This window comes from Pseudomassariella vexata (genome assembly GCF_002105095.1).
Source record: "Pseudomassariella vexata strain CBS 129021 chromosome Unknown BCR38scaffold_1, whole genome shotgun sequence".
Lineage (NCBI taxonomy): Eukaryota > Fungi > Ascomycota > Sordariomycetes > Amphisphaeriales > Pseudomassariaceae > Pseudomassariella > Pseudomassariella vexata.
The window spans coordinates 4,222,366-4,246,532 of record NW_024467956.1 but is presented as its reverse complement, the minus strand read 5'-3'; the positions used below and the strand labels follow the sequence as shown (position 1 = coordinate 4,246,532).

The 24,167-nt window shown below is 52.0% G+C and overlaps 9 protein-coding genes across 9 annotated transcripts; 5 read left to right on the top strand and 4 right to left on the bottom strand.

Annotated features, from left to right (window-relative positions):
* Window positions 1-1,096: 1,096 nt before the first annotated feature.
* BCR38DRAFT_418939 (uncharacterized protein) lies at window positions 1,097-2,798 on the bottom strand. The gene has a single exon (XM_040859262.1). It carries the CDS (start codon window positions 2,647-2,649, stop codon window positions 1,384-1,386), a length of 1,266 nt encoding a protein of 421 aa, XP_040721704.1. The 5' UTR covers window positions 2,650-2,798; the 3' UTR covers window positions 1,097-1,383.
* Window positions 2,799-3,984: 1,186 nt separating this feature from the next.
* Window positions 3,985-4,249, bottom strand: BCR38DRAFT_418937 (uncharacterized protein). Its single transcript, XM_040859261.1, has one exon. The coding sequence runs from the start codon at window positions 4,166-4,168 to the stop codon at window positions 3,995-3,997; it is 174 nt and encodes a 57-aa protein (XP_040721703.1). The 5' UTR covers window positions 4,169-4,249; the 3' UTR covers window positions 3,985-3,994.
* A 518-nt stretch (window positions 4,250-4,767) lies between these two features.
* On the top strand, window positions 4,768-5,381 carry BCR38DRAFT_418936 (uncharacterized protein). The gene has a single exon (XM_040859260.1). It carries the CDS (start codon window positions 4,910-4,912, stop codon window positions 5,273-5,275), a length of 366 nt encoding a protein of 121 aa, XP_040721702.1. The 5' UTR covers window positions 4,768-4,909; the 3' UTR covers window positions 5,276-5,381.
* A 956-nt stretch (window positions 5,382-6,337) lies between these two features.
* BCR38DRAFT_330492 (hydrophobic surface binding protein A-domain-containing protein) lies at window positions 6,338-7,684 on the bottom strand (the record flags this gene model as incomplete). Its single annotated transcript, XM_040854967.1, has 2 exons — window positions 6,338-6,477; window positions 7,060-7,684. 2 exons carry the CDS (start codon window positions 7,682-7,684, stop codon window positions 6,338-6,340), a joined length of 765 nt encoding a protein of 254 aa, XP_040721701.1.
* A 157-nt stretch (window positions 7,685-7,841) lies between these two features.
* On the bottom strand, window positions 7,842-8,554 carry BCR38DRAFT_27563 (uncharacterized protein). Its single transcript, XM_040854461.1, has one exon. It carries the CDS (start codon window positions 8,468-8,470, stop codon window positions 8,000-8,002), a length of 471 nt encoding a protein of 156 aa, XP_040721700.1. The 5' UTR covers window positions 8,471-8,554; the 3' UTR covers window positions 7,842-7,999.
* A 4,349-nt stretch (window positions 8,555-12,903) lies between these two features.
* Window positions 12,904-13,650, top strand: BCR38DRAFT_331047 (uncharacterized protein; the record flags this gene model as incomplete). The annotated part of the gene is made up of 1 exon (XM_040855018.1): window positions 12,904-13,650. A coding segment is annotated over one exon (747 nt), but the record flags the coding sequence as incomplete, so codon positions are not given.
* Window positions 13,651-15,746: 2,096 nt separating this feature from the next.
* On the top strand, window positions 15,747-17,704 carry BCR38DRAFT_330840 (common central domain of tyrosinase-domain-containing protein; the record flags this gene model as incomplete). The annotated part of the gene is made up of 2 exons (XM_040855000.1): window positions 15,747-16,124; window positions 16,175-17,704. The coding sequence occupies 2 exons, from the start codon at window positions 15,747-15,749 to the stop codon at window positions 17,702-17,704; spliced, it is 1,908 nt and encodes a 635-aa protein (XP_040721698.1).
* Window positions 17,705-18,029: 325 nt separating this feature from the next.
* Window positions 18,030-19,280, top strand: BCR38DRAFT_418920 (glutathione S-transferase). The gene has a single exon (XM_040859259.1). The coding sequence runs from the start codon at window positions 18,153-18,155 to the stop codon at window positions 19,020-19,022; it is 870 nt and encodes a 289-aa protein (XP_040721697.1). The 5' UTR covers window positions 18,030-18,152; the 3' UTR covers window positions 19,023-19,280.
* A 180-nt stretch (window positions 19,281-19,460) lies between these two features.
* On the top strand, window positions 19,461-21,610 carry BCR38DRAFT_360173 (SET domain-containing protein). The gene is made up of 4 exons (XM_040857157.1): window positions 19,461-19,697; window positions 19,749-20,383; window positions 20,438-20,671; window positions 20,739-21,610. Exons 1-4 carry the CDS (start codon window positions 19,565-19,567, stop codon window positions 21,183-21,185), a joined length of 1,449 nt encoding a protein of 482 aa, XP_040721696.1. The 5' UTR covers window positions 19,461-19,564; the 3' UTR covers window positions 21,186-21,610.
* The last annotated feature ends 2,557 nt before the right edge of the window (window positions 21,611-24,167 follow it).

The window sequence follows — 24,167 nt, the reverse complement described above, 5'->3', positions numbered from 1 at the left end:
CTCTACAATACGAAATAGTTAGTTGGAGGGTAGACGTTTCGATAAACTTTGTAGAAAATACGTGCGGTCCAGGAGACAGTCCTTAAATCAGGTGACACCAGGGTGGTATGTACCGGTATAATTGTACTGCATCCGACGTTAGTATCCTAATATGGCACTATTGAATATGCAGCCGATTGCACGCTGGCTAGAGTTTATCCCAGGCCTCTGATGAAGCAGCTTCCTGAAAATCGTTCATTGCTTCCTGTCACGGTGAGCACAGTTGAAGAGTCAAAACACTCTAATGCACTGTATTGACTTAACGATTCTCGACAAGGAAAGAAAGAGAAACTAAAATAGGCTGGCTCACATCTGAGGATCTTCAATCCCGCCTTCAGATGGCCAGTGCTCCTACGGGTCCACAGCTAGTGGGTTTCGTGGCATCGTGACACCGGCCGTCACACTTCCTAGGTTGGTGGTGCTAGATAGTTGCCGCGTTGGATGATGATAAGTCGACGTTTGGGGTCCCCGGGGTTCATTGTCAACAGTTTTTCTCGGCCAGGATAGCCAGATAACAACTGCAAACGACCGCTTAAGTATTTAAGTTTGTCCTACTCCATAAATGATGTGGATATTGAAACTAGTTCCAAATGTTATATGAATATATTTTCGAAGTGGGCTTGGTAAATAGGTACATCTCGATGTGATGCTGATGGACAAGTTAATCTTGACGTAGACTTTGTTTCATACCTTGTCGTTCGTCAGTGCCAAAATTCCTAGAAGCAGGGAAGCTGCCGCTGCGTCAGGCACGACGCTATCCCATCTGCTGCTGGCCAACACAGCGAACACCATTATCACTCCTTCCTTCATGTTAGCCAGCAAAATGCAGAACGTTCCAAGGCTTGACTACTAATGTCAAATATATCCCCTCACATTATATACAGAGCGTATAAGATTTGATGCTCATTACTGACCTTTCGGAACTTGGGAGCCATAAACTTCAACTTCGGAACCATCCATGCACTTGGAAGTTTCACAACATAATCTTACGCCACCCACCTTGCATTGCCCCATTTCGTTACAACAGCGTGTTCGTGAATGATATTACCTGTACAATCGTGGTGAGACAAGCAAGTATTCAATTTGTCTAAACTCCCCGCATGCAGGTTCTACATTTTCTGTTGCTCTGGGTTTCCTTTAACATAACAGTTCATCATATCCCCGGTTCTGCCGTCCTGTGGACCGAATGTCACATCGCACCCGGGCCCTGACTCCTACCATGCGTGAAATATATAAAGCGGAACTTTCAGATCGATACGGGCCGTGTGTCAGGCGAGCGCCTTCTCGGCATTGGACTTGCAAACGAACATACGAAATGGTCGTCACTCAGCAATACCAGGCAGTTTACACGTACCGCGAGTCCCCCTTCCGCGTAGTCGCCGACTTGAAGCCCATCAGTTTGCTAGCCAGCATCCCACCGATAGCATTTTCCGCCATGCCCTTCATGCCGCCGCCACCCCGACGTCGCGGATCCTTGTCGATGAATGCATCAATGGCTGCAGCCCCTACAGCGGCCGTAACAACCTTCGCCCCCTTTTCGCCCGTCCAGGGTCCCGGTTCCTTGCGGAGCCGGAATGCAGTTACGCCGCCAGCCTCCAATGCTGCTCGGGCAGCCAGTTGCCACCGATGAGCGCCTTCGGGATGCGGCGTCTTCATGTTCGATCTGTAGGCGTTCATGCTCGAATGCCTCCGGGACGTGGGACCTGTTGTGGTTGAATCGCCATGAGGCTGCGATCGGGGACGTCGTCCACGTGGCCGTGGCGAGGGGGTTAGACTGCTCGACGGGGATCGTCGCCGGCTATGTCTGTGAGATTGACCACGACCACGGTCGTAGCTCGAATCCCGACTGTATCGCCCTGGCGACACGCTATAAGATTTCTGTCTACCATTCAACGAAGGCCGCCTTCTCTTACTGTGTCGGGCGGTTCCCCGGCGTACGGGTGATGGGGATGGACTCGGCGACAGATGGTGAGAGCGGCGATGGGGTCGCATGTCATTATCGAGGAAGTAGTTGTGCGAACTGCCGCGTGGCTTTGAGTAAAACCCGCCGGCAGGATAATCACGATCCACGGATCGGCCCCTGACATCCGCCCCCGCCTGAGCAGCGGCATACGCCTCCACCACGTCGCCGAGTGTGTGCAACCCTTTCCGTCCATACTTATTCAGGTTCTGAACCGCAGGCTTGTCGACGAACTTGCTGCGTCTAGACGTTTTGGTGGTTTGCACCGGGGCGGTAGCGGCACGCGCGGGCCGTCCGCGGGGTGGTGATCGGGTGCGCCTTGAATGCCGTGGTGGAGGTGGTGACCCGTCGAGTCTAGACGATCGTGGAGCTGGTGACACCGCGCGCCTCGATGCTGGAGGAGAGCGTCTGCTTGTCTTTGGTGGTTGCGTCGCGGACCTGTTGGATTTGTGACGCCGCGATGGACTGCCCCGTCTAGGTGGGGGCACGGTATCTGGATCGAACGTATGCGTAGGTGGTTCGGGGAAAGCATCAGGACCAATATATTCATAGGCATCACTGGCTGGTGGTGCACGAGGATCCGGGTACGCTTCTTTGGATATGTACGTGTCGTCGTAGCGAGGGTCGTATCGGGAGGATTTGGACGCCATGATTTGCCGATCTCAAGACGGCACAGCAGAAGACAACCAACTATCCGACTTCAATCAGCCGTCGATATGCACTTTCAAACAGACACGCCTGAGTAGAAAACCCCTAAAGATGGGGTCAAGGTCTCAGTACTTAAGAGATCATGATCTTGCCACAGTACAATATATACGACTAGATACTTCTACAGCACGGCAAGGTGGGTCCCAACGTACACATTCACCTGCAGCTCGACGTAACAAAGCAGATTGTAAGGCCTCTACTCGGGGGGGGGGTGTCTGGCAACAAGCATCGCAGTCTGGTATCGGCCACATTGCGGTCCAGCAAATGATTGGGAGGATAGCATCGAGGGCACTGCAAAAGCGCGCGCGGTCATCTGTCGGGTGACGTCAGGGAGGGTCGAGGCCGTCCGTTGATTGCAAGGTTCGCCGCCCCTACCTACTGTCATGTTGCCACTTTGGTCGGAGCTTACCACCCAACCCCCGCATCATGTCATCAAGCAGTTCTGTCGAGCCAGCACACTAAGTCGTCCGTCCAGTCAAAATAAAGCGTATCTCCGTCGAAACCGAAGAAACAGCGTAATTCGGCTTCGGCAACACCTGATGCGGCGGCATTTTGGGGAGGTTAAGATCTGTCACATCCTTAGCGAAGATTCCAGTGGAATGCAAGACGCGCCGGCCTTACTAGCAGTAGCGTCGATTCTGACTTTTCGGATGGCCTACAATGCAAAGCCGTTGGATTGTTGAGCTAGCGCAACGGTAATTTCTCACAGCCGAATCTCACAGGGCATATCTAGCCATCGCTCCATGCAGTGGCATTCGCATGATCCTGCATCGAATAGCGAGAGAGGAATGTGGGCTCGGGACGCTGTGCAACTTTGACCGTCAAGTCAATACAGGAACACCACATCCCAACTCTTGGAACGTTTGAATGCCACGAAGACAACGATTGGCAAACACCTGTCCGCTACGGGCCTTCATCAAGCGGCGGGTGAGGTACCGGTGTGGACTTCCCGGGTGCGTTCGTGTGTTGGAATGACATCGTTGCGAATTGGTGGTTGGGTGGTTGAGTGCGAGAAGTCGGACGGGGAAATGGGCTACGGGTTGGTCCCACCCAAATGATCAGATTGCTTTCAATTGTACTGTGGACAAACCGTAGAAGTCCAAGATTCATCATGCAACCTCATCCATCATCGCAGTCCTGCTGCCGTTGCAAGTGGTACAAGAAGATTCTGGCCGCCCCTAAGCTGGCTAAGGAGCGAGGTCTTTCCTTGGAAGTGAGTCGCACGAGAAATTTGGCGCTGCTTGCGCTTACAACTTCCTCGCGCAATCACGACATTTGCTCCACGTCCTAGTAGTTGGTGAGCATACGGTAGGTGAGCATGCGAAAGTCCGTCCCGGTGTCCATGCAAGACGGAGTAATTCTCACCGCCACGACCAACTGAGCTGCTGGCTGGCGTCCACGTTTTGAAAGCCATCGCCATTGCTCATTCGCTGACAAGAGTTTTGCGGCGAAAGAGTGCATCTCAGGCTCAGGGGACGTAACGCTAATTTTAGTACGCAGCTTCCCCGCAACTCGCCAAGTCGCAGCTCTGATATTAGGCTATTAGTACGACGTTGCAAGCTAAGGTTGTAATTGATGAAGGGGCTTTCAAGTTGATTTTATACTAGTCCCATTCCACAATCCCCAGTCAGCTGTTGCTTTGCGAAGGCCATGGCATCCCATTGAAGTTTCAACTGGGTTGTCCTGTTGTCCAAATACGGAATCTCTCTAGGAACTAACACCCATAGGGCTCCTCACATTCCGCTAGCCTACTCGTTAGAACCGGGATAAGCGCAGCTGGAGGGACTCAGATATTGTTTGCCTCCCCCGATTTGGTGTTATTGCTGTTAGCCATAAACGGCAAGCGCAGCATAACGCCGAAAGAACGCATTGGACCCTTATTGCAAACTCGCGGGTCTTTAATCTAATCCTCCGATTCGAACTAGGCAAGAGTAAGATATGGGATCAGCAACCCTGATCGGTAGGAAGTCCGCCCGGCGGCTTCTTGGACTACGCCAAGACTATATCTCGTATTTGCGTGAAAGCTGCACTTCCCATGACTCCGGCAAGGTACGAAGTAACGTTGATTGATTGATTGTTGCGTGATGGGTATAAAACACTGGACCAAGTATGTCTACCAGTGACCTAGGCAGTGCCTATCCATTCTCTCTACACAAACAACGTACACTCGCTGCGTAATACACAGCAACTAATATTATCACAATGTTGTTCCACGCCCTCCCCATTCTGGCACTGGTGGCAATCACTGCTGCCGCCCCGCCATGTACAACCACGAGTTCCTACCCGGCCAGCTCGTCAACACCGGTAACGGATGACTGCAGCACTCGCACCGTCTGCGTGGACTACATAAATGACTGCGGCCTGTGGTACGGCGGATGTTTTGCGGACTGCGCGCCGTGGCCTACGTTCACGGCACCGCCTTGCACGGGGACTAGTAGTGTTCCATCCGGACCGGTGACAACCCCGGCGATCTCGACACAACAGACGACATTGCCGTGCTCTTCGACTTTGTGTGTGGATTATTTGAAAACTTGTGGGACAACGGCTGTATTGACTTATGGAGGGTGAGTCCATCTCTAATTAATAAATTCTCGGAAAGTTTGATGCTTATATATTATGTAATTCAATGGTATGGAGACTGACAGTTTGCAGATGTTACCCGGCTTGTTCTCCGTCCCCAACTTACTCGCCGCCTTCTTGCCCCACGGCGACGACAACTATGTCAGCTTGAGGTTTCGAGTTATCATCTGAAGATCATTGTAGCAACTGCGTTTATGGGGTGTTCGATAAACTCAATTGATCTAGAATGTTACCTGCGAACTTGGATATTGCCAATTCTAATGCACTATGGAACACTGATGTAAATGACATGACTGATTTTCTTGTATCCTGCTAACTACAGTATGCAGAGTGATCACTGAGATGGCTGAGAATACATCATGCAAGAGCCGTCCTCTTCCAGGAGCGTTTATAATATTGATTTATTAATCTCAGCAGTAAGAGAGGGGGATAGTGGACTCAAACTGCTCTTCATTAAAATAACATGTACTATCTCTTCAAAATGTATGTCTGGCCTTTTTAATTATATCAATCTAGCTTAACCCCGATCCAAGACAAAGCGGGTACTATTGGACTACATTAGCCCTGAACTGGGCTTTTTTGTGCCTGACGGCTCTATTAGAGTTTTCTTGGCTGTTACAATTAATTCGCCGGACCTTCCGGTATCTCAGCCATGCCTATTATCTGTACTGTCCGCTCCGACACTTTACGTACTCTGGAATTGTTGTGTGTCTTCATATACTTAAAGACCCTTATGGCCCATCACGCTCGTTGGAGGATTGGGTAGGAACGCTCTCAAATTTGTGCCGTCTGAGAATGTGCCATGTCCGACGGATGTGCCTAGATGTGGCTTTGGAAGGGGAAATTTTGATAGTCAAGGCAACGGCATCTGAATTGACATGCGCTGCTACTCGTTCGGATTCCTCGATTATGTTGTGGTACTATGTAATTAAGCAACCAAGGATATCATGCGGTGCCGACTAAGCCCAGCCTAGGCGCAACCAATTGAAATAAAACATACCCTGCAGGGCCGCTACCTTATACGCTTTCTTGCAAATGAACAATTTGATATCACCATAGCAACGCAGCAATCAATCCCGCGACCGCAGCCACGGGAGCCCTCGAATTTACCGCAGCAGCTGCCGTCACGACAGGAGGCCGAGGCGTCATCTGATTCATACCTCCTGCGTCACCACCACCGCCGCCGCCCCCTCCTGCCATAGGAGGCATGGCCGACGTTGTGTTTGACCTACAGGATTCAGGATCCGTTAGTTACAGTCTGTTCCCAGGTTAGATATGAGGCTCCAGGTCGACATTTATTCAAAAATACGCAACAGAATCAACGACAATCTCATAGTGGAAAGGGGTAGTGGCGTAGTGGTGAATAACGACTTCGTTAGGGGCGGAGTGGATATATAGCAATCGTGAGGACGACTTACCCCATGCCACCTCCGCCCATGCCCCCGCCCGTGCCACCTCCACCGCTCCCGCCGCCGCCATTGCTTCCACCACTGCCTCCTCCCCCGCCGTTACTGCCTCCGGACCCTCCACCAGGACTAACGGGGACACAGGGACACGGTATCGTCATGGTGAGAGTCAAGGTTGCCAGGCCCTCTCCCTGACCTTGGCCAGCACCAGCTCCGCTAGGAGGTGTTGGCATGGGCATCGTGGTCATGTTTCCGCCGCCACCTGCGCCGCCAGCTGGGCCTTGAGTGGGTGTAGGAGACTGTATTGTATCGCGTCAGCCGTCCCGTATCACAGATGCATTTAAAACCACAGCATCGAAGGGTCACTCACGGGCGTAGGCATCCCCCCTCCGCCACCACCGCCACCACCTCCCGCCCCTGCCGCCCCTGCGGCATTCGTACAGTTTCCCTGCCCAAAGGATGCCTGCCCACCCTGCAACGTGCTTGTAACCCCACTCGCCAAATTTCCCGCTATTGTCTGCGCCTCCTGCGGCACCTTCTGCACCACCGCATCTATCAACGCCTTGCTCTGGTCGCTCACATCCTTCAGGTTAGTCTGTACCACAGTACACAGACCCGCCTTCTCAATCTGAGATTTCTTGGCCGTGAGTGAATCCAGCAGTGTCTGCCCCTTCGTCTGAAGATCAGTGACGGTGCTTTGAAGGGACAGGGCGTCTTGGAGGGTGAGAGGAGTAGTGCCTTGCACTTTGGTGATGCCTTGCTTGAGTGTGTCGACTAGGGCCGAGGCGTCGGTGGTGAGTTGATTCAAGTTGCTACCATCAAAGGCTTTGACGGTTGTATCTAGTTGGGTTAGGGACGTGCTGACAGACTGGATGACTTGTTGGACTGTTGCTAGGTCGCGGGGGTGGAGAAGGTGCACTTCGTCTGGGAAAGGATCGGCCCAGATGGTGGATGATAGAGTTATAGCGGTGAAAATGGATGTAGTTTTCATTTTGACGATATTGAATTGTCGATATTTGATTTATATGAGTGTCATTCTTCTCGATGGGAAGAATAGATTACGCTCCGCTTACAATGAATTTAATTTGCTAAGTCGTCTTCCATCAGCAATGGCGACGGGATTTTTATAACTTCAGGCCTGAGTGTGCTTGAGTGGTTCAGATCTGTGCTAAGATCCAGACACATCATATGACATCCACCTCCATCGCGATGCCATAGCCACTTCGAGATACCTGAAATGCCGACATGACCCTGCACTCTAGCCAGAGTTTACATTGCATCAATGTGACAGCAAGGTCTGAGGTCATTATGAATATGCTGCTTTCGTCATACGAGCACAAGACCCTATAGCCAGGGAGGGAGCTGTCTCATTTTGATTCGCTAGCACCGTGGCTTCCCAACGCTTGGCAACGGTGGAAATGAAGTTGATCTCAAAAGACAGTTTGCCTCTCTTCCAAATGCAAAAAGTTGAGCTGGCGGCTTGCGTCGTGGTTGGGGAGCGGAGACAGTTGTTCCTTGAGCGGGCATGGATCAGGGACGAAATACAGGGAGGACGAAGGTTGCATAAGGTGCAAGTGGGATGATTATCATTGACAAGGCAAGGCGGGTTTTCAGCGATGTATCCTTGTTGATAGAATGGCACGAGATGGCAGCCTCCGCGCGGAACCTCGGGACCATGGCGAAAATAGACGTCCGGCTCAAAGACTTTCTTTGTCAAGACTCCCCGCAGAAGTTTTTGCGAGTATAGAGCCGTTACTATACCTATGGTCCCTTGCATAGAGGCAAAGTCAAAATAAGGTTGAGTCGTAATTCGCCCGCAAGAGAGAGAGAGATCAACCCCAGGACGCCTTCACGAACGACACTGAAGACGCTAAGAAGACTTGAAACTGGGATTGTCTGCATTGATCCCTGCTTCAGTGTGCGATTGGGGCTTAAGAGATCAGATCTCAAAAATGGGGACTCGGGAGACTCGTCCGCCTGGACAAAGTTCCCGAAACTGGGGTAATGACGCATCGGGCGGATGCACCGGAACGTACCGAACTTTGCGGTAAGTGGCACGAGTAGTCGGCCCTTTTGGGAAGATATGAGGTGGTTCTTCGTGAAGCACTCCCCAAACCCACGCATGTTGGAATAGGACCAGTGACGGCGCTCTATTGTTCACAAACAAGCGATTACTCGCTGCCGTTCAGTCATGTCCTCGAGACTCTGCGCACTATGTTGGGTTCGTTGGTTTGTGTGTGATTCCGACCCCCAAGTATTGACAGGCCAAGTCAATTAGGTGCGTGGGAACGTGACCATAACTTAGCCAAGTTGCAGTGTGTGAGCCTTGTGATCACGAGCCGTCCGATGTCTCCCAGGCGACTGTATGCAGGACCAGGCCGGGGCACCAGGGAATAGGCAGGGTAGCCATGAGCTGACTACTTTGATCTCCCTGCAGATTCTCATTGTTCATATTGGAAACTTGCAAATGGACTTGAGCCGAAATGAGCACAGACACGCTCTTTCAAGCCTGCATTTTGCAGTGATATATCATACCTCATTTATGACAGATCAGGCTTCAGTTCTGCAAGAACCCAAAAACGATGATCGATCATTTCATGTTCAATGATGTATTCTTCTAGAAGCTTCCGAGGCTTGCATGAGACTGAGCTCACGTGTTTAGGCGTTACGAATTGGGTCTTCAGCTCAGGTGTGTCAAGCAACGGTATACCATTTGAGTGAGCCGCAAACGAGGAATGGCGTATCGCGTTCTGTTCTGGGTGCAAATATATTAATTGCCTCTGATATCACGAATTTCATGCTCGAGACAATGCACTCAAGACAAGTCTCTTGCCACTAGCAGAAGCGTTTCTATTCGAGAATGATGCGGCGGAGCCATTCGGGATTGATGTCCCTCTTTGCTGAATACGAATTCTTTTGAGGTGCGATACATTGCAGCAATACGCGATCTGAGCTTGGCCAATGGTCTGCTGAAATCTCAATCGTCACAGAATGCATCGAGATGGAAGATGCGGGAGCATTGGAGCTAAGCACAATGCAGTTAGTCGAGCGCGAGGCGTCCCCTTTGCTCCTGTCGTATGACTCCGAATCTGTTGTCGAGTTGATTGCTCAACATCTACATCTATCTCGTGACCACTGACGATGCAAGCGTACCGGCAATCTCAAAAATCCCAAGGTTTCGTCTCGAAGGGGAATATTGAAGGAGATGAAAACACGAAATTAAAGAAAGTTACGTATGGCACCTTGCTACACCCGGTTCCGTGAAAGATACATATCCTCGCCGAGCGCCAGAAAGAGTAAAGTACAGCGTGGGTTCGTACTAGCTACTTGACCTTTCGCCGATCAAGCACGGCCGAAGGCACTTTGCCTTCGATATCAACATATCGAAACATTCTAAGGAGCACTTTGCGAACAGTCTGGAGACCATTAAAATGGTGCCAGTTTGGAGGCGGATCAGACTTGGAAAAGCTGTACGCACGTTCCCGCCCATCGCGAATTCTTCGATGAATCGCAGATCAAGCAAATACTGGGAAGGCCCCGGGTGTTGTGCTTGCGCCCCATTTGTGGCAAGAGCACCCGATCTTCGCTTCGGAATGCTCCCACCTGGCACCAACCTTGGGCAGCACAACGCCCAGGTGATCCAACCAGACCTCGGGAGCAACTAGGCTACAGATCCTCTTCTTGACGTCTTCCGGTAATTTTGACACGGCTTTCCTACAGCATGTGGAGAGATAGACCTTAGGGTCGCCATGCCCCGTCCCCACCCAAAACAAACATGCAACTTATCATCAACACGGCATGCTAGCCCAACCGGACCAATCCGAAGCTACCCTTCGCTCTCGTCAACACGGTCGGCGAAATCTTGACAACTTCGCCGTCCTGTCAATGATGACCTCGCCGGGTAGATGCTTTCAAGTGGGGCCATGTCACCCCAGGGATCCCAACTCAGTTAGCCCGCGCCGCCGTCCTGATTGAGGCCGCTGCCGCCAGCCTCGATGCTAAATTTAACGTCAGTTGAAAATGTTGACGGGGATACCAATCGTCTGAACCCTTCCATCGTCCTGAATGCCTCGCATCATAGTCGCCCTGAACTGACTCGAATCGTAGTCCCGCCTTCCCAACGGTAATCTCAAAAGACTGACCCCTCTCGCTAACTGGCGTTGGGCCGTTGGAAGTGACGATGGGCGTCGACGCATTTGAAACAAAGCACCAAAGATGTGTCTTGAGACTACTCGTGACATCTATGCGCAGACCCCGCGCCCCCCGAACGCCCGGAAACGTGGTCACGATTTGTCATTGCTCCGATCGATAGGAACTCGAATTCTGCCCTCCCCCTACTGCACCACGACACGACCGCCGTAGGTGCTGTCGGGACAAGGACGTACAAGCTATCGATATGATGAATAGTGATTATGGCTGGTCCCAACTTCATCCGATGACATGCCAGCATGTCGAAATTCACCTCTTTGCAGCCGCGTCGCTCACCGTACGGCCAATCAACGGCATCCGCTTTACACGTCATTGAAACGTCATCATTCCTGTTGCTATATGATGCAGTGTCCTTCGGTGGCAGGTCGATCTTGACGGCCACCCAGGTTGTATGAGAGAAGCTGCAACGATTCGTCTGCCTGAAAATGTCGGTGTTGGGCCTGCATATGTGATACTCCATCGGCCAGTTTATTTTCACCAACGCCGCTGCCATGGGGTATTGCTAGAAACTGTTACATACTTGGGGCAGATCCGTTCAAAACAGTACGCCCCAAACGAGACTCGCGTGCATGAGCCTCGCTGCGCTAAGCTGGAACATGTCATCGACGAGAGGTATAGCATCACAATATTTCTTAGCCTACAAAAAGACACGCTTCTCTACACGCGGGAGTATTCTAGCCTGTACATTTTTCATTCTACTTTGTCTTCAACGCACCGATTCACGCAGTTGATTTTATACATGGGAGGATGCTCGAATTCAATCTCCCACAAATGCGACCCACGTTGTACTACCCTATTCTTCCATCCCATTCGCTTTTGATACTTCCCTCGTTGGAGTCCTATTCGGAAAGCTATGCGATCAGCAATGCCGACTGCAGCCGCCTGAGCTTTGGTAGCAGGTTGCCTATGGATAGATGACATGGCAGCTCCACACCGAGCTGATTGCAACGAGCAACACCTTCTCTTGCTCGAGTACCGAATCAGTACCGATATCTTCTGAGTAAGTGACGAACTCCGGCAAAATCATGCAGAAGTGAGGTGAATCTGAGAGGTCGAGCCCAGCAGCGGTACCGGTGAAGCCCATCAGCCCATACCGGCCGTTCTGTGACGTGTTTAGCCCACACCTGCTCACGTCCGGCTTGCCATCTTCCGTTCTCGCAAAAAAGATCATTTTATATCCGGAAACTCATTGGTAGGCGCGATTAGTCAATGCTTTTCCTGCATCGACCGGTGTGTGCAGCGTCGAGATGTGGATGCAGTCTTGTCGGAAGGAAACGAAAGCCGCAACCATTGCCATTGGCTGGGAACCGGGATTTGAACCTCAGGTTGAATAGCGAGATACCTTGACCCCCACTATCCACTATCTGCTACCAGCACCCGCGCGACATTCCCAAGATCATGATGGAGTCACTCCTAGGACGCCCCGGTCGAGGCCTGCAACTAACACGGTCGACTTATGGAGCCAGCAATGCCTGCAGTTCTTGATAACTGATAAGATGGGGTGGATCGGCGCATCTCGCGACAATTTTTCCGGCGTACACCCAATTCCTCCAACAGTCTGGATGAAGCGTGGGGGAGGGGTTGTGCCTAGGGGATGCGTTTGAGCCCAACGCGGCTCATTGCTCCTTCGGCTCATTCGGCTCATTCGACGTATGTTGGAATAGACCTGGGATGCGCTCGTTCTTCTTTAACGATCGTATGGCTCCGCTTGACCACATTAGAAGCATCAGTTGCTATACCAGAACCCCCCTTCCCGGTATTTACGAATAGCGATTTTGCGACTCACTGCTGTATTTTGGCAATAGCAATCTCATACCGCAAGTGCTCCGTGTGTGGTAATGTCCTGGTCGGGGCCAAAACATAGTTCGGTATGATGTCTCGAGGGTAGGCGAGAATATATGCTGATAGTAACAGCACGCAAAATCTAACTCCAAACCCCACAAATCCCACCACGACCACGATGGCAAATCTTCTAAATCTGACGGGCGATCTTCCAAGACTCAACAATCTTCCAGGGCTTCATCCAGCACGCAAGGAGGTCAAACGAGCGTCAGATTTCTGTTCGTGGTGAATGAAGCAAACATGCTGGAAAACGCCCGTAACGTGGATCAGTATGGGAATGAGATGCCTCCGCTGAGGTACGATGGTTTCGACATCGAGGATGTGGGGACGGTCTTTCAATACCACAACGGGGTCGTTACTGTAGCCGAAGGGTGGTATTGGATTCGAAATGGACCAGGTCAGATAGGCAGAATCACGAGAGATCAGTACGCCACGGACCAAGACGGCAACACCACGACTACATATGCGGTGGCCCCGCAGTATTCCACTCGGACCGTGTATCACTGCGGCCCTTTTCTGCCATGCGTATATGCCCCTTGTGATGCGTCCGCCAACATTGGAGCATTCGACCGCTGGCACGCGCTCCACTTCCATCACGAGCACGGCGTAAGCCGCGCCCTCGCGAACGGCGGGAACAGGTACATTGCTGGGAAACACGCGGACTGGATGGAGAAACACCCGATCATATCCCAGCTGTACAAGAACCCTTACCCAGGTATACCCAGATCGGCCGGCCTAGGCGGGGATTTTGCCATCATCATTGGCCTTATGGCACTCTCCCAACCACGCGGCACCATTGACCGTGCCTTTCAACAGCGCCTGTGGCATATGGGCACGTGGACAGGAGCCCATCCCGACTCGGCTTGTATTGCTGACCCAATACACCACCTCTCGGACTTGGACTGACTCTCATTAGGGCCTCTCACCGCCCACGAGACTCCCCGTGGAGTCATAGTTCACATTGCTATTGAACATGAGGGTCCACTAGGCTGGACAGAGGACGATGTGGAGAGACTGGACGAGGATTTGATAAGGAAGAAAAAGGACCTGAAGATGATGGAATGGTATGGGGTTACAATCGCGGGTTGAAGTGCGCCTCGGATGGATCCCGTTTTAAGGTTGATTAGTGTGGTTTTAGAGTTTGTGATCCACTTGGCAGGTTCTTATTATCTTCAGAACGGGTTTCTGCCAAATGAAGGCAGCTTAGTTATGATTTCCCATCCCAGTCCCCTCTTTCTCATTTCTTTTTTTTAAACTTTTATGTTAGATTTGTGGTTAGTATACTATATGCGCACCCCTGATCTGTGACCTCTGGGCTCGAGTGGCGCATGAAACAGACATCCATTTTGGTAGTCCTATCGTATGTTCGGGATTGTGGTTTCGATACGCGTGTGGTCCAGTTAAATTAATTTTAGGGTCTTATTACTATGTTACGACGAGAGGGCTCTCTCTGGAATCGCTTGTTGGGATCCTTTTACTTTTAAGGCGAAAGACTGATGGGTCGACTATAGGACACTCTGGGTAGTAATCAGAGTGGGACACCTGCGCTGATAGTATCCCCAATCAGCAGACACGCGGTTCTCAATTAGTTGGAATGCCGATACGAAAACTTGTAACATACGGCGTTTTTCTATCTTCGGGATTATGGCTCAGCTCGACTCAGCTGCGGCGGCTGCAGTTCTGGACGAATAGGCCGACCAAAACGTCGCAAATGCTTAGGCTCTGTGGAGCTCGGGAGAAGCAATTTGCACCTGCAAGAACACCGACTTTCTTCGACTACATATTGACGTTGTATCCACTTGCATGAGTCTCTCACCTCATTCTGTAGATGGCTGCGGGGAAAAGCTGCCTGACCTAGTCGCTGAAATGCAATGCAATGCAAGTGGATCACCGCGCGCGGTGTTGATCTCTAGAATTGAAGCTAGCGGTAATAAGGAACACACGTATACATGATTACTTAAGTACCTGTCGCTAAGGCCCGCGATAAAGGCTTGGTAAGCACTCAACCGACGCCCAGGCACTCGCAGAGGAGAATCTGAATATTTTGTTGATGCGATTGGTCCGATATTGGAGGGCGACGAAAACGACAAGCTGTAATTTAAACACACATCGGGAAGGATTCATCTCAAAAACCCCCGCTCAGCCAAGAACACTGCCAATCTATGCAGGTTCCGCTCGTTCGTGTGATCATCCTATTCTAGAGAGCGGGCCTGTGCGGTTCGAATACTAGCGCCAGGGGTAGCGTGACCTCCAATGAACTGGTCTGCTGCATCTACTTTCAGCCGGGACGAGTTACGCTCGATATCTGTTCCGCGACCAATAAATGAGAACTTACACTGCATACCTCTACTTCCCGATCCTGCGAGCCTCTCAGCATCTCGGCCCACAACATCCACATTTCTTCGTATAGCAGTTCTCGCATGGCTGCTCGTGGCTGAACTCACGAAAACTAGTTGCCAAGATACGATTGTGGCTGCGGTACCAGGACGGTGGTTTGCAGCCGCACTGACCCAGAACCATGGGATGACCGCGCCGTCGGGACGCCCGCCAAGTCTATTTTGGGCCAGGCACATCGCCATGCGGATGCCCAGAACACAGCTCGTGCGGCGGGTCTTGGTGCACCTGAGAACATACGATCGAAGGCAGGTCGCCGCAAGTAATATCTCGTGTCTGTTTCCCGCGTTACCGGGTGGGTCTATCGCTGCTGTCCCAGTTATTAGACTATCCAGACGACGCTCGTGGCGTTCGGGGTGGCGTTGCTTCGATCGGTGTTGATGACTTTAGAATGTCACTGGCGGCGGATCAGGGGCGATCCCAGAGATCAATCGTGGAGATGGAAGAGATGTGTTTAAATGAGAGGATCCCCAACGCGTTTGGGTCAATGTGGCATTCTCTCTTCCTTTCTGAATTACATTCGCTTCACCCTCATTCAGTCGCTCACTAATCACGGATAAGTGGTTCTCACTATCCAGCATTTCCTTGTTTGCACAAAAGAAGGCAAAATGCATAGCCTTTCTATTACAAATACTTTACTTGGCCTTCTGGCCGTCGTTGGGGTCCACGCCGCGTATCCCATCACCAGTAATACGGGCGGTTTCAACGTTACGGGACAGGGCGACGTGCCGGATAGGTTGGAGATCAACGTGTTCGCTGCTAGGGGGGGGCCGCAATGGGATTTGTTCGTCCTGTGCATGGCCGAGATCCAGGCACGACCACAGAACCAGATAGACTCGTGGTATCAAATTGCTGGCATCCACGGTCGTCCATATGCCGCGTGGGACGGGGTCGGGTCTGCCCCCGGTAGCCATGCTGGGGGCTACTGCCCCCACTCGAGTGTCTTGTTCCCTACTTGGCATCGACCTTACGTGCAGCTTCTCGAGGTTAGTATGTATCTAAAACTACCCCTTCACGCACTTACACGTGTTCATAGCAAAACATCTGGCAATGCGCCCAAGCCCGCGCAGTCAAATATCCCACCTCGACCCGAACATCCTACGTTAACGCGGCTGAGACCCTGCGGTTCACCTACTGGGATTGGGTCGCCAACCCCGTGCTGCCCCCCATCGTGACGCAACCGTCCATCACCGTCACCGATGTATCCGGCAAGGTCACAATCCCTAACCCGCTGTTCCAATACAGCTTTAAAAACAAAAGGCCCGGCGGCCCGGGGACATCCGACTTCCCGGGCTATACGAGCGCACCGCAGAAATACCAACAAACCGTCCGCCAGCCCAGTAAATCCACCGGAGCCACCAACACGGCGGCCGCCAATGCCGCCTTGCAGCGCCAGGCGGGCTATCTGCACGACACGACGTACCTCATCCTGACGCAGACAACCTCGTACGCCGAGATGTCCAACAACGGGTACCAGGGTTCCACCACAGGCTACGGCTCTATCGAAAACCCCCACGGGACTGTCCACAGCGCCGTCGGCGGCGTCGGGGGTCACATGAGCTACCTGGACTATTCGTCCTTCGACCCCATCTTCTGGCTACACCACTGCAACGTCGACCGCATCTTTAGCCTTTGGCAAGCGGTGCATTACGACCAATGGGACATCAACCAGAGGACCAGCGCGGGCAGCTTCGCCGTCACCGCCAACACAGTCGAAACCGAGACCACGAAACTATACCCCTTCTCCCAGGACAAGGCGGGTAACTTGTACACTTCAGTCGACGCGCGCTATACCGTCGAGGACTTCGGCTACACATACCCTGAGATCCGCCCCTGGGGCAAGGAGCCCGAGGAGTTGGCTGCAGAAGTGCGGGCTAACATCCGGGCCCTGTACGATCCGAGCGGTAACCTCGACCGTCGGCGGCGCAGCAAGAATGCCAAGCGCGCTGCCGCCGGTGTCGGTAATGATCTCGAGACCCGTGCCACTGACCCAATCGACCCTTCCAATGCCCTTGTGAACGGGAAATACAAGTCGTGGTCTCTGAATCTCGAAGTCGATAAGTTCTCCCTTGAAAAGAGCTTCAACGTCTTCTTCTTCATGGGTTCCCCTACGACCCACTCCTCGCAATGGCTCTTTGACAACAGCCTCGTAGCCCAATACCCCGTCAACCGGCCACAGGCGGAGGGGCTGACCACTCTAACCATCTACGGCACGATCCCGCTGACGCGGTCGATGCTGCATGCCGTCGACAACGGAGTGATCGACAACCTGGAAGTAGACCAGGCGACGCCATACTTAAAGAAGAACTTGGTTTGGCGACTGGCCGATTACGATGGCAATGAGATTGAGGTTGCTAAGGTGCCGAGTTTGAAGGTGTTTGTTGTAGATCAGGAGGTCACCCCGCCCAAGGGGGCGTCAGACTTCCCGGATTATGGGGTCGTGACACCGCATTTGAATGTCACCCTGGGAAAGCTGGGGAGTGTGATAGGCGGGGATGGGATTTTAGCGAAGATTGGATTTAAGGAGTTTGTGAAGTCGGTTAAGGGAACTGTGGGAGGTCGATAGATTGGGCATGGTTGGTTCGGATAGAAGGGAAATATGGAGGAAACAAAAACAAAACAAAACGATACTAGTGTCTAATCATAAACGTAGAAAGGTACATACCTGTCATTCATTCTTCAATTCGACAGTAACCAAGCTCTAGCATCATGACTGTCTTGCGTGCTAAAATCCTCGGGCAAGTCTGCGAGGAAAAGCACCCCCGTCCTCCCCCCCCCCCCCCCCCCCCCAATCCTCGGGTGGAGGGTAGCTCCGCCCAGATCAGAGGTTTAGCGAGGTGCAACGAATAACCGCAACACTACTGCATATTGATGTCATCGGTCGAGGATCACCTGCACGAATCTATGGCGCGTCTCTACAACTTCGCTATTTCATTTCGAAAGACATTGATTTTTGAGAATCAGAACGGAAACGAAAGGAGTGACAACTACTTACACTTGCGACAAACACAACGATGGCGGAAGTAGATATTTCCCTCCCCGCGCATCCCACAGGCGCAGCCGCCAAATTAGCAGAAGCTCATTCGGCCCTTCGGCCCCTACGTCTCTACGGCGGCTGGTTCTGCCCCTTCGTCCAACGCAGCTGGATTGTCCTCCATGAGAAGCGCATCCCGCATCAGTATGTCGAGATCAACCCCTACAAAAAAGCTTCCGACTTTCTGGCTCTCAATCCGCGGGGTCTGGTGCCCACTTTAGCCGTGCCCGTGGACCCGAGCGGTGGCGGTAAAGAGCAGAAACCACTGTATGAGAGCAGTATCATCTGCGAGTACCTCAATGAGGAGTACGCGGATGAGGGGAAGCACGGGCGGAATCTATTCCCGGAGAGCGGGTATGAAAGGGCGAGGTGCAGATTATGGATTGATCATATCAGTAAAAACATTATCCCCGGGTTCTACAAGTGGATCCAGCATACACCCGAGAAGGAGTACAGCATCGAGGAGGCACGGCAAGAGTTCTTCAAGAACGTCTTGACGCTCGTCAAGGAAATGAACGCTGACAATGAAGAGCAAGGCGGCGGCTCGTGGTTCCTAGGCGACAGGTTCAGCATGGTAGACGTGATGCTGGCGCCGTGGGCCATGCGGCTGTTTCTTATTGAACACTACAAACCGGGTGGTCTGGGGATGCCGGCTGAGGGCCAGGGGGGCGAGGATGAGAAGCTTTGGGGGAGGTGGAGGAGGTGGTTTGGGGCGACTACGGAGAGAAAGAGTGTGAAGGAGACCTGGAGCGAGGATGAGTATTATGTGCGGGCGTACAAGAGGTACGCGGAGGATACTACGCAGTCGGAGGTTGGCCAGGCTACAAGGAAGGGGAAGAAGTTGCCGTGAAACGGGGCATGTTGCCAATTGGCGCAGAGGATGTAGAATGAAAAGATGTGTCTGTTTCAAAGCCTCGGGTGGTACTGAAGATAAGGTGCTCAGCGCCTATTAAAACGGTTGGTGATAATGGCATAGTTGTGGCTGTGACCAGTTGAGAAGCGCGACAAGACACCATACGCCTGCAGTGCGCTGGGATTGCGATGAAGGTCGCGCAGTACACCTAGCTGTGAACAACTGGGCGGTCTCTAAGAGCTGATTGTGAGTGCACAAATCCCACAAACAACGTGTGCACTTGAGAAAACAAATCACATCGTAAGATACGAAACAGTGACGCAACTTCGACATGCGGCTCAAACTTGGTGAATTGCCGGTAGAAGTCGTCGGAGCTCCGTAAATTACATGAGGTCAGCTGTCGACAGCCGCAATGGCGTATCTTCAAAATTTCTAGCTTCATATAGTTTCAGCCCCGATATCATTGCCAAGGAGCCCTTGAAGCTGAAATTTTCGTCCTTTCTTTGCAGTGTAGTAGGAAACAGACGCGCCACCCAGATATGATGGCACAGTCTGAGTTCGAAGCGAGATCGCAGGCGTTTTTGCATTGGTTCAAGGCCTGGCCTGGTGCAACCTTTCATCCCGCCATCCAAATCCAGGATCTGCGGGATCGCGACGCCGGCAGGGGAATCAGTACGTTCCGCCACGGTCCCGATTGACTACATATTGCTAACTTCCATGCAGTCGCAACCTCAGATATACCTGAGGACACCGTCTTGTTCACAATTCCCAGGGACGCGATAATTAGTACGCAGAGCTCTGACTTGCCCAAGAAAATTCCCTCAATCTTTGAGGAGTCGACAACAGGCTTGGAAGATGCCGACAACGAAGCCGATGAGGACGGCGATGCCAGTGGTGCGCCCGACTCCTGGGTTTCGCTCATTCTCGTCATGATTTATGAGTACCTGCAAGGCGACAGCTCGCGGTGGAAGCCGTACTTTGATATCCTGCCCGAGAGTTTCGACACGCTCATGTTCTGGTCCGATAAGGAACTGCAAGACCTCCAAGCAAGCGCCATCACGGCCAAAATCGGCAAGGATGAGGCGGACAATATGTTTCGCGCCAAAGTTTTGCCAGTCATCGAGCAGCACGCCAGCATATTTTATCCGCCGGGATCTGACAGGCTGAGCGAAGACCTGCTAATGGTATTGGCGCATCGTATGGGAAGCACCATCATGGCCTACGCGTTCGACATGGAGAACGACGAAGAGGAGCCCGACGAGGAGAATGAAGATGAGTGGATGGAGGATAAGGATGGCCGACTTTTGATGGGCATGGTGCCCATGGCAGACATTTTGAACGCTGACGCCCAGTTCAACGTACGTAAGCTCCCGTCATGCGACGCCCTGGGTTCACATTCTAACTTGTCATAGGCTCATGTCAACCATGAAGATAAGAGCCTGACTGTAACCTCGTTGAAGCCCATCAAGACTGGTGAAGAGGTACTCAACTACTACGGCCCATTATCCAATGGGGAGCTTCTAAGACGCTACGGCTACGTGACGTTCAACCATGCGCGATATGATGTCGTGGAGCTGTCATGGGCATCAGTACTTTCTGTACTCAAGGAGCAGCTTAACTTAAGTGAAGCGGCATGGGGCAATGTAGTAAGTATATCGATGATGCCTCACTGCGTGGGTGCAATGGCAGCATGGCATTGCTAACCATCTGCAGATGAATGAGATAGAGGAAGAAGAAATTGAAGACTCCTTTGTCATCGACAGAGACCTGGAGGAGCCAGATTCAAAAGGTGACATCAATCCTGAGTACGAGTTGAGAGCCCTCCCCGCAGACCTCGAAGAACAGGTAAAGCTCTTCCTCAACGCCGTACGGAAGGTCGCCCGGGACACGGTCCCGGACAAGCGGAAGCGTGACGAGATCTCCCAGTTCGCCATACTTAACGCGCTTCAGGCTAGGCTCAAAGACTACTCTACCTCTGAGGCTGAGGACATGAGACTCGTCCCAAATACCAAGCGCCAGCACATGGCCATGACGGTGCGGATTGGGGAGAAAAGGCTGTTGGCCGAGGCGATCAAGCTCGTTCGGGCCAACATCGACCAGCAGGGCGGGCAGGACATCGAAATGTCAGAGCCGCCGGCGAAAAAACAGAGGTCGAGATGAATGCCGAGCGTGGTACCACCCTCATTACCGCCCAGGTGTTGCCCAATAGCCGACGGTGGTGGGCATCAATCTGACGCCGCGGAACACAGTCCCGAAACGAAAGGGTAACGTGTAGATGTCGTCGTCGAATCAATGGATTGAGTACCCCTCCTTGCTGCGCAAAGCTGGATTTAGTTGGGTAGTAGGCGATGACCTTTCCGCCTTTGTATCTCGAATCTGACAGCGCATCCCAACTTGGGAGAAAACATCGGGTAGCCGCGCATAGGGAATAGGGAAAGGGAAAAGGGCATTGAATACCATGCATTGGCAGGGCTAATGATAGAGGCTGACTAGATGCACAGGGGCTGGAGTATCCTAATCTACATTGCTAAAGTTAGACACCAGGTACGAATGGCTACGCGCTATTTATAGAGAGGATAATGGCGCTGTTATGTGTTCTTGGAATTGCAAATGTGACAATGACGCGCAAAGGGGATTTATGCGTCCCAACGACGATGAGAGGGGAACGAACTTTTAGATGCTATTTTGCCACTGTAATGAGTAAGTGCCCAGGTGCACTATAATAAGATTGCGCGATGATATCCGCCGCAGGACACTCTAGATTTTACACTTTACTCTCAACCTGATGACTAGCTCGTACCACTGTGAACCTTCCCCTCACAATGGCGTTGTCTCGTTCGTGCGCCCGCCTGCCTTTGGATAAAGCAATCCAATCGACTGCACTTTGCTTGTTGGTGAACCTGAAAGAGCGAGCAAGATAAAAACCACCACGAACAATTGGTTGGACTTATCGTCCCTGACTCGAAGGTCCATACCTAAGTAATTCATCATTCGGACTTCGCTTCCACAACTTTCAACTGAGAGTTTTCCGATTGTTGCAGTCATCAGACGATATCCGTTGGCCAGATCTAGTTACGATTGCCGTGCAAACACCGTTGTCTTTCCTCCAAACTCGAGCCCAGCTCCTTCCTGAGCTATCTGCATTGTGGAAGTAAAAGGGGACAAGCACCTTCGTACCTGGACATGCACGCAGCGAAGCAGCGATAGCAAAAACAATGGAGTACCCTTGGGACGTCGTGGCCATTGTCTGTTTATGCACGTTGGGGGTTCTAGTCATATTAGCAGTGTAAGTGACCGTCGGCAAGTCACGACCACAAATCGAGTCGACTCGACTGAATCGCAATTCTGACGATAATGTTGATGTGCAGTTGGTTCAGAGTACACCTGTTCTTGAACCTGTTGTCGTTTAAGCAAAAGAATAAGGCGAACATTGTGTTGCCTAAGTCCCTACAGCGGGCTTTGACAACGTTGGAGGAGGTGACGGATAAGAGGGGACACAGGAGCGAGAGGAGGGATTGCGAGGATAATGACTGGTACATCCCGACTCCTTGATACCTCTCCCGGACGGACCTGACTGACGCATTCCCAAGCCCAATCTGTCTCGCATCACTATACGCCCCACCAGAAGCGAACGACGCCGAAGACCCCGACCTCGAAGGCGGGACTCAGGTAATCACCCGGACAGAAACCACTACTACGACGTGTACGGGTATGAAAGAAAAGAATGGCAGCTCACCAGCAGCAAGGGAGTGGCAACCACAACCCATCGACGATGAGATTTTAAAAATGAAGAGGTGTCAGCATATGTTTCATGCGCGCTGTCTGGCGACGTGGTTTCTGAGGAGGAGGTATGATTGTCCCGTTTGCAGAACGCCATATTATCAGGACGTGCGGGAGACGGAAGGAAGAAGTAGGGAGGATCTGCATGCGCAGACGCCGGCTTTGCCTGTAGTGCCCATGTGGTGATGTTTGGGCTGCGCAATAGGGAGATGTTGCAGAGTCGTGGATGAAGACGGACGGGTTGTGTATATTACCGGTACCGTGCGGACAACCGCTGCGAATGGTGAGACTGAGCTTTGGAAAGGCAATCACACTAGTTAGTACTGCCTCTTGAGGTGCACATCGAGCGGAACGAGGACTGTATTTTCCTGAACCCGTCTGAAGCTGTCACTGCCAAGGACAAATCGGTGCCGCCGAGTTCGACAAATGTATCTCGGAAGGGCGATACGGCGCCAACATCTTATCATTCTAATGCGAACATGATGCCATGTTCTCATGGAAAACTGGATGAACTACTGTAGAGTTTGGGTATAGTCCAGGTCAAGGTTCGACATTTGTCGAGCTTATCGTGAGGTAAGTAAGGTTCAATGGCTGCACCAGAGCTCCTGAAGATCGGAATCGCTTAGCCCTAGCGAGGGGAGACGGGAGCGCGTGATTAGCCTCACTCAACTTGACAGTTTCTGCGGGCTTACGCAGATCATTCATCAATAGCAGATGAATCGAACAAGACGTAAAATTACAAACAGCCCGTATTAGACGTTTGTGATTAGGGTTGAAAGGATAACTCAACCAATTTGTGCGGAGAAAAACTCCGGACTACAATGTTGTAACACCTGAGATGCAGATTGCAGATGTGACAGCGTGCTGGGAGCTTGGGCTGTGTTCATTTCACCGCCCGGCAGTATCGATGTCATCGACGATCCATAGAGGGAATGATTTCATTGATCTTTGTTACAGCTCGCGCCTTCTGCTCTAGGTGATGCGCCCTATCCCGTGACCTCTCAGCTACTTTGAGTACGATTGATGCATCACGAGTTGAGCCGGGCCACAGTGACGTGCACTTTTGGCCTCTCGTCTCAGGCCTCTCAGCGATATGGCTTATTCTAATTGGTAACCGGTGAATGTTCAACTCAGGTAAAACGACAAGTGATCAGAAAACCAACGCCATAGCTTCCGGAGCAACGTTCCCGAGTTTCGACGTGGATAAGTGCATATATGACGTCCTCTAGGGGCTATCCTCAGATCGATCTGCAATCCTTTGAGGTCCACTCCGCCGGATGTCTTTGGGAAAATCACTGCACCCTAGTTCATGCAGTTGTCCATCTCATTGTTCCTGTCCAGTTTCCCTTCCCCTTGCCCACC

Bases quoted from the DNA above. Each gene is read 5' to 3' on its own strand.
- BCR38DRAFT_360173 (XM_040857157.1), top strand. From the start codon at position 19,565: ATGATGGCACAGTCTGAGTTCGAAGCGAGATCGCAGGCGTTTTTGCAT. The intron at 20,384-20,437 runs GTACGTAAGCTC...AACTTGTCATAG, and splicing joins ACGCTGACGCCCAGTTCAAC to GCTCATGTCAACCATGAAGA. The intron at 20,672-20,738 runs GTAAGTATATCG...AACCATCTGCAG, and splicing joins AAGCGGCATGGGGCAATGTA to ATGAATGAGATAGAGGAAGA.
- BCR38DRAFT_418937 (XM_040859261.1), bottom strand. From the start codon at position 4,168: ATGCACTCTTTCGCCGCAAAACTCTTGTCAGCGAATGAGCAATGGCGA.
- BCR38DRAFT_418939 (XM_040859262.1), bottom strand. From the start codon at position 2,649: ATGGCGTCCAAATCCTCCCGATACGACCCTCGCTACGACGACACGTAC.
- BCR38DRAFT_27563 (XM_040854461.1), bottom strand. From the start codon at position 8,470: ATGCAAGGGACCATAGGTATAGTAACGGCTCTATACTCGCAAAAACTT.
- BCR38DRAFT_418920 (XM_040859259.1), top strand. From the start codon at position 18,153: ATGGCGGAAGTAGATATTTCCCTCCCCGCGCATCCCACAGGCGCAGCC.
- BCR38DRAFT_418936 (XM_040859260.1), top strand. From the start codon at position 4,910: ATGTTGTTCCACGCCCTCCCCATTCTGGCACTGGTGGCAATCACTGCT.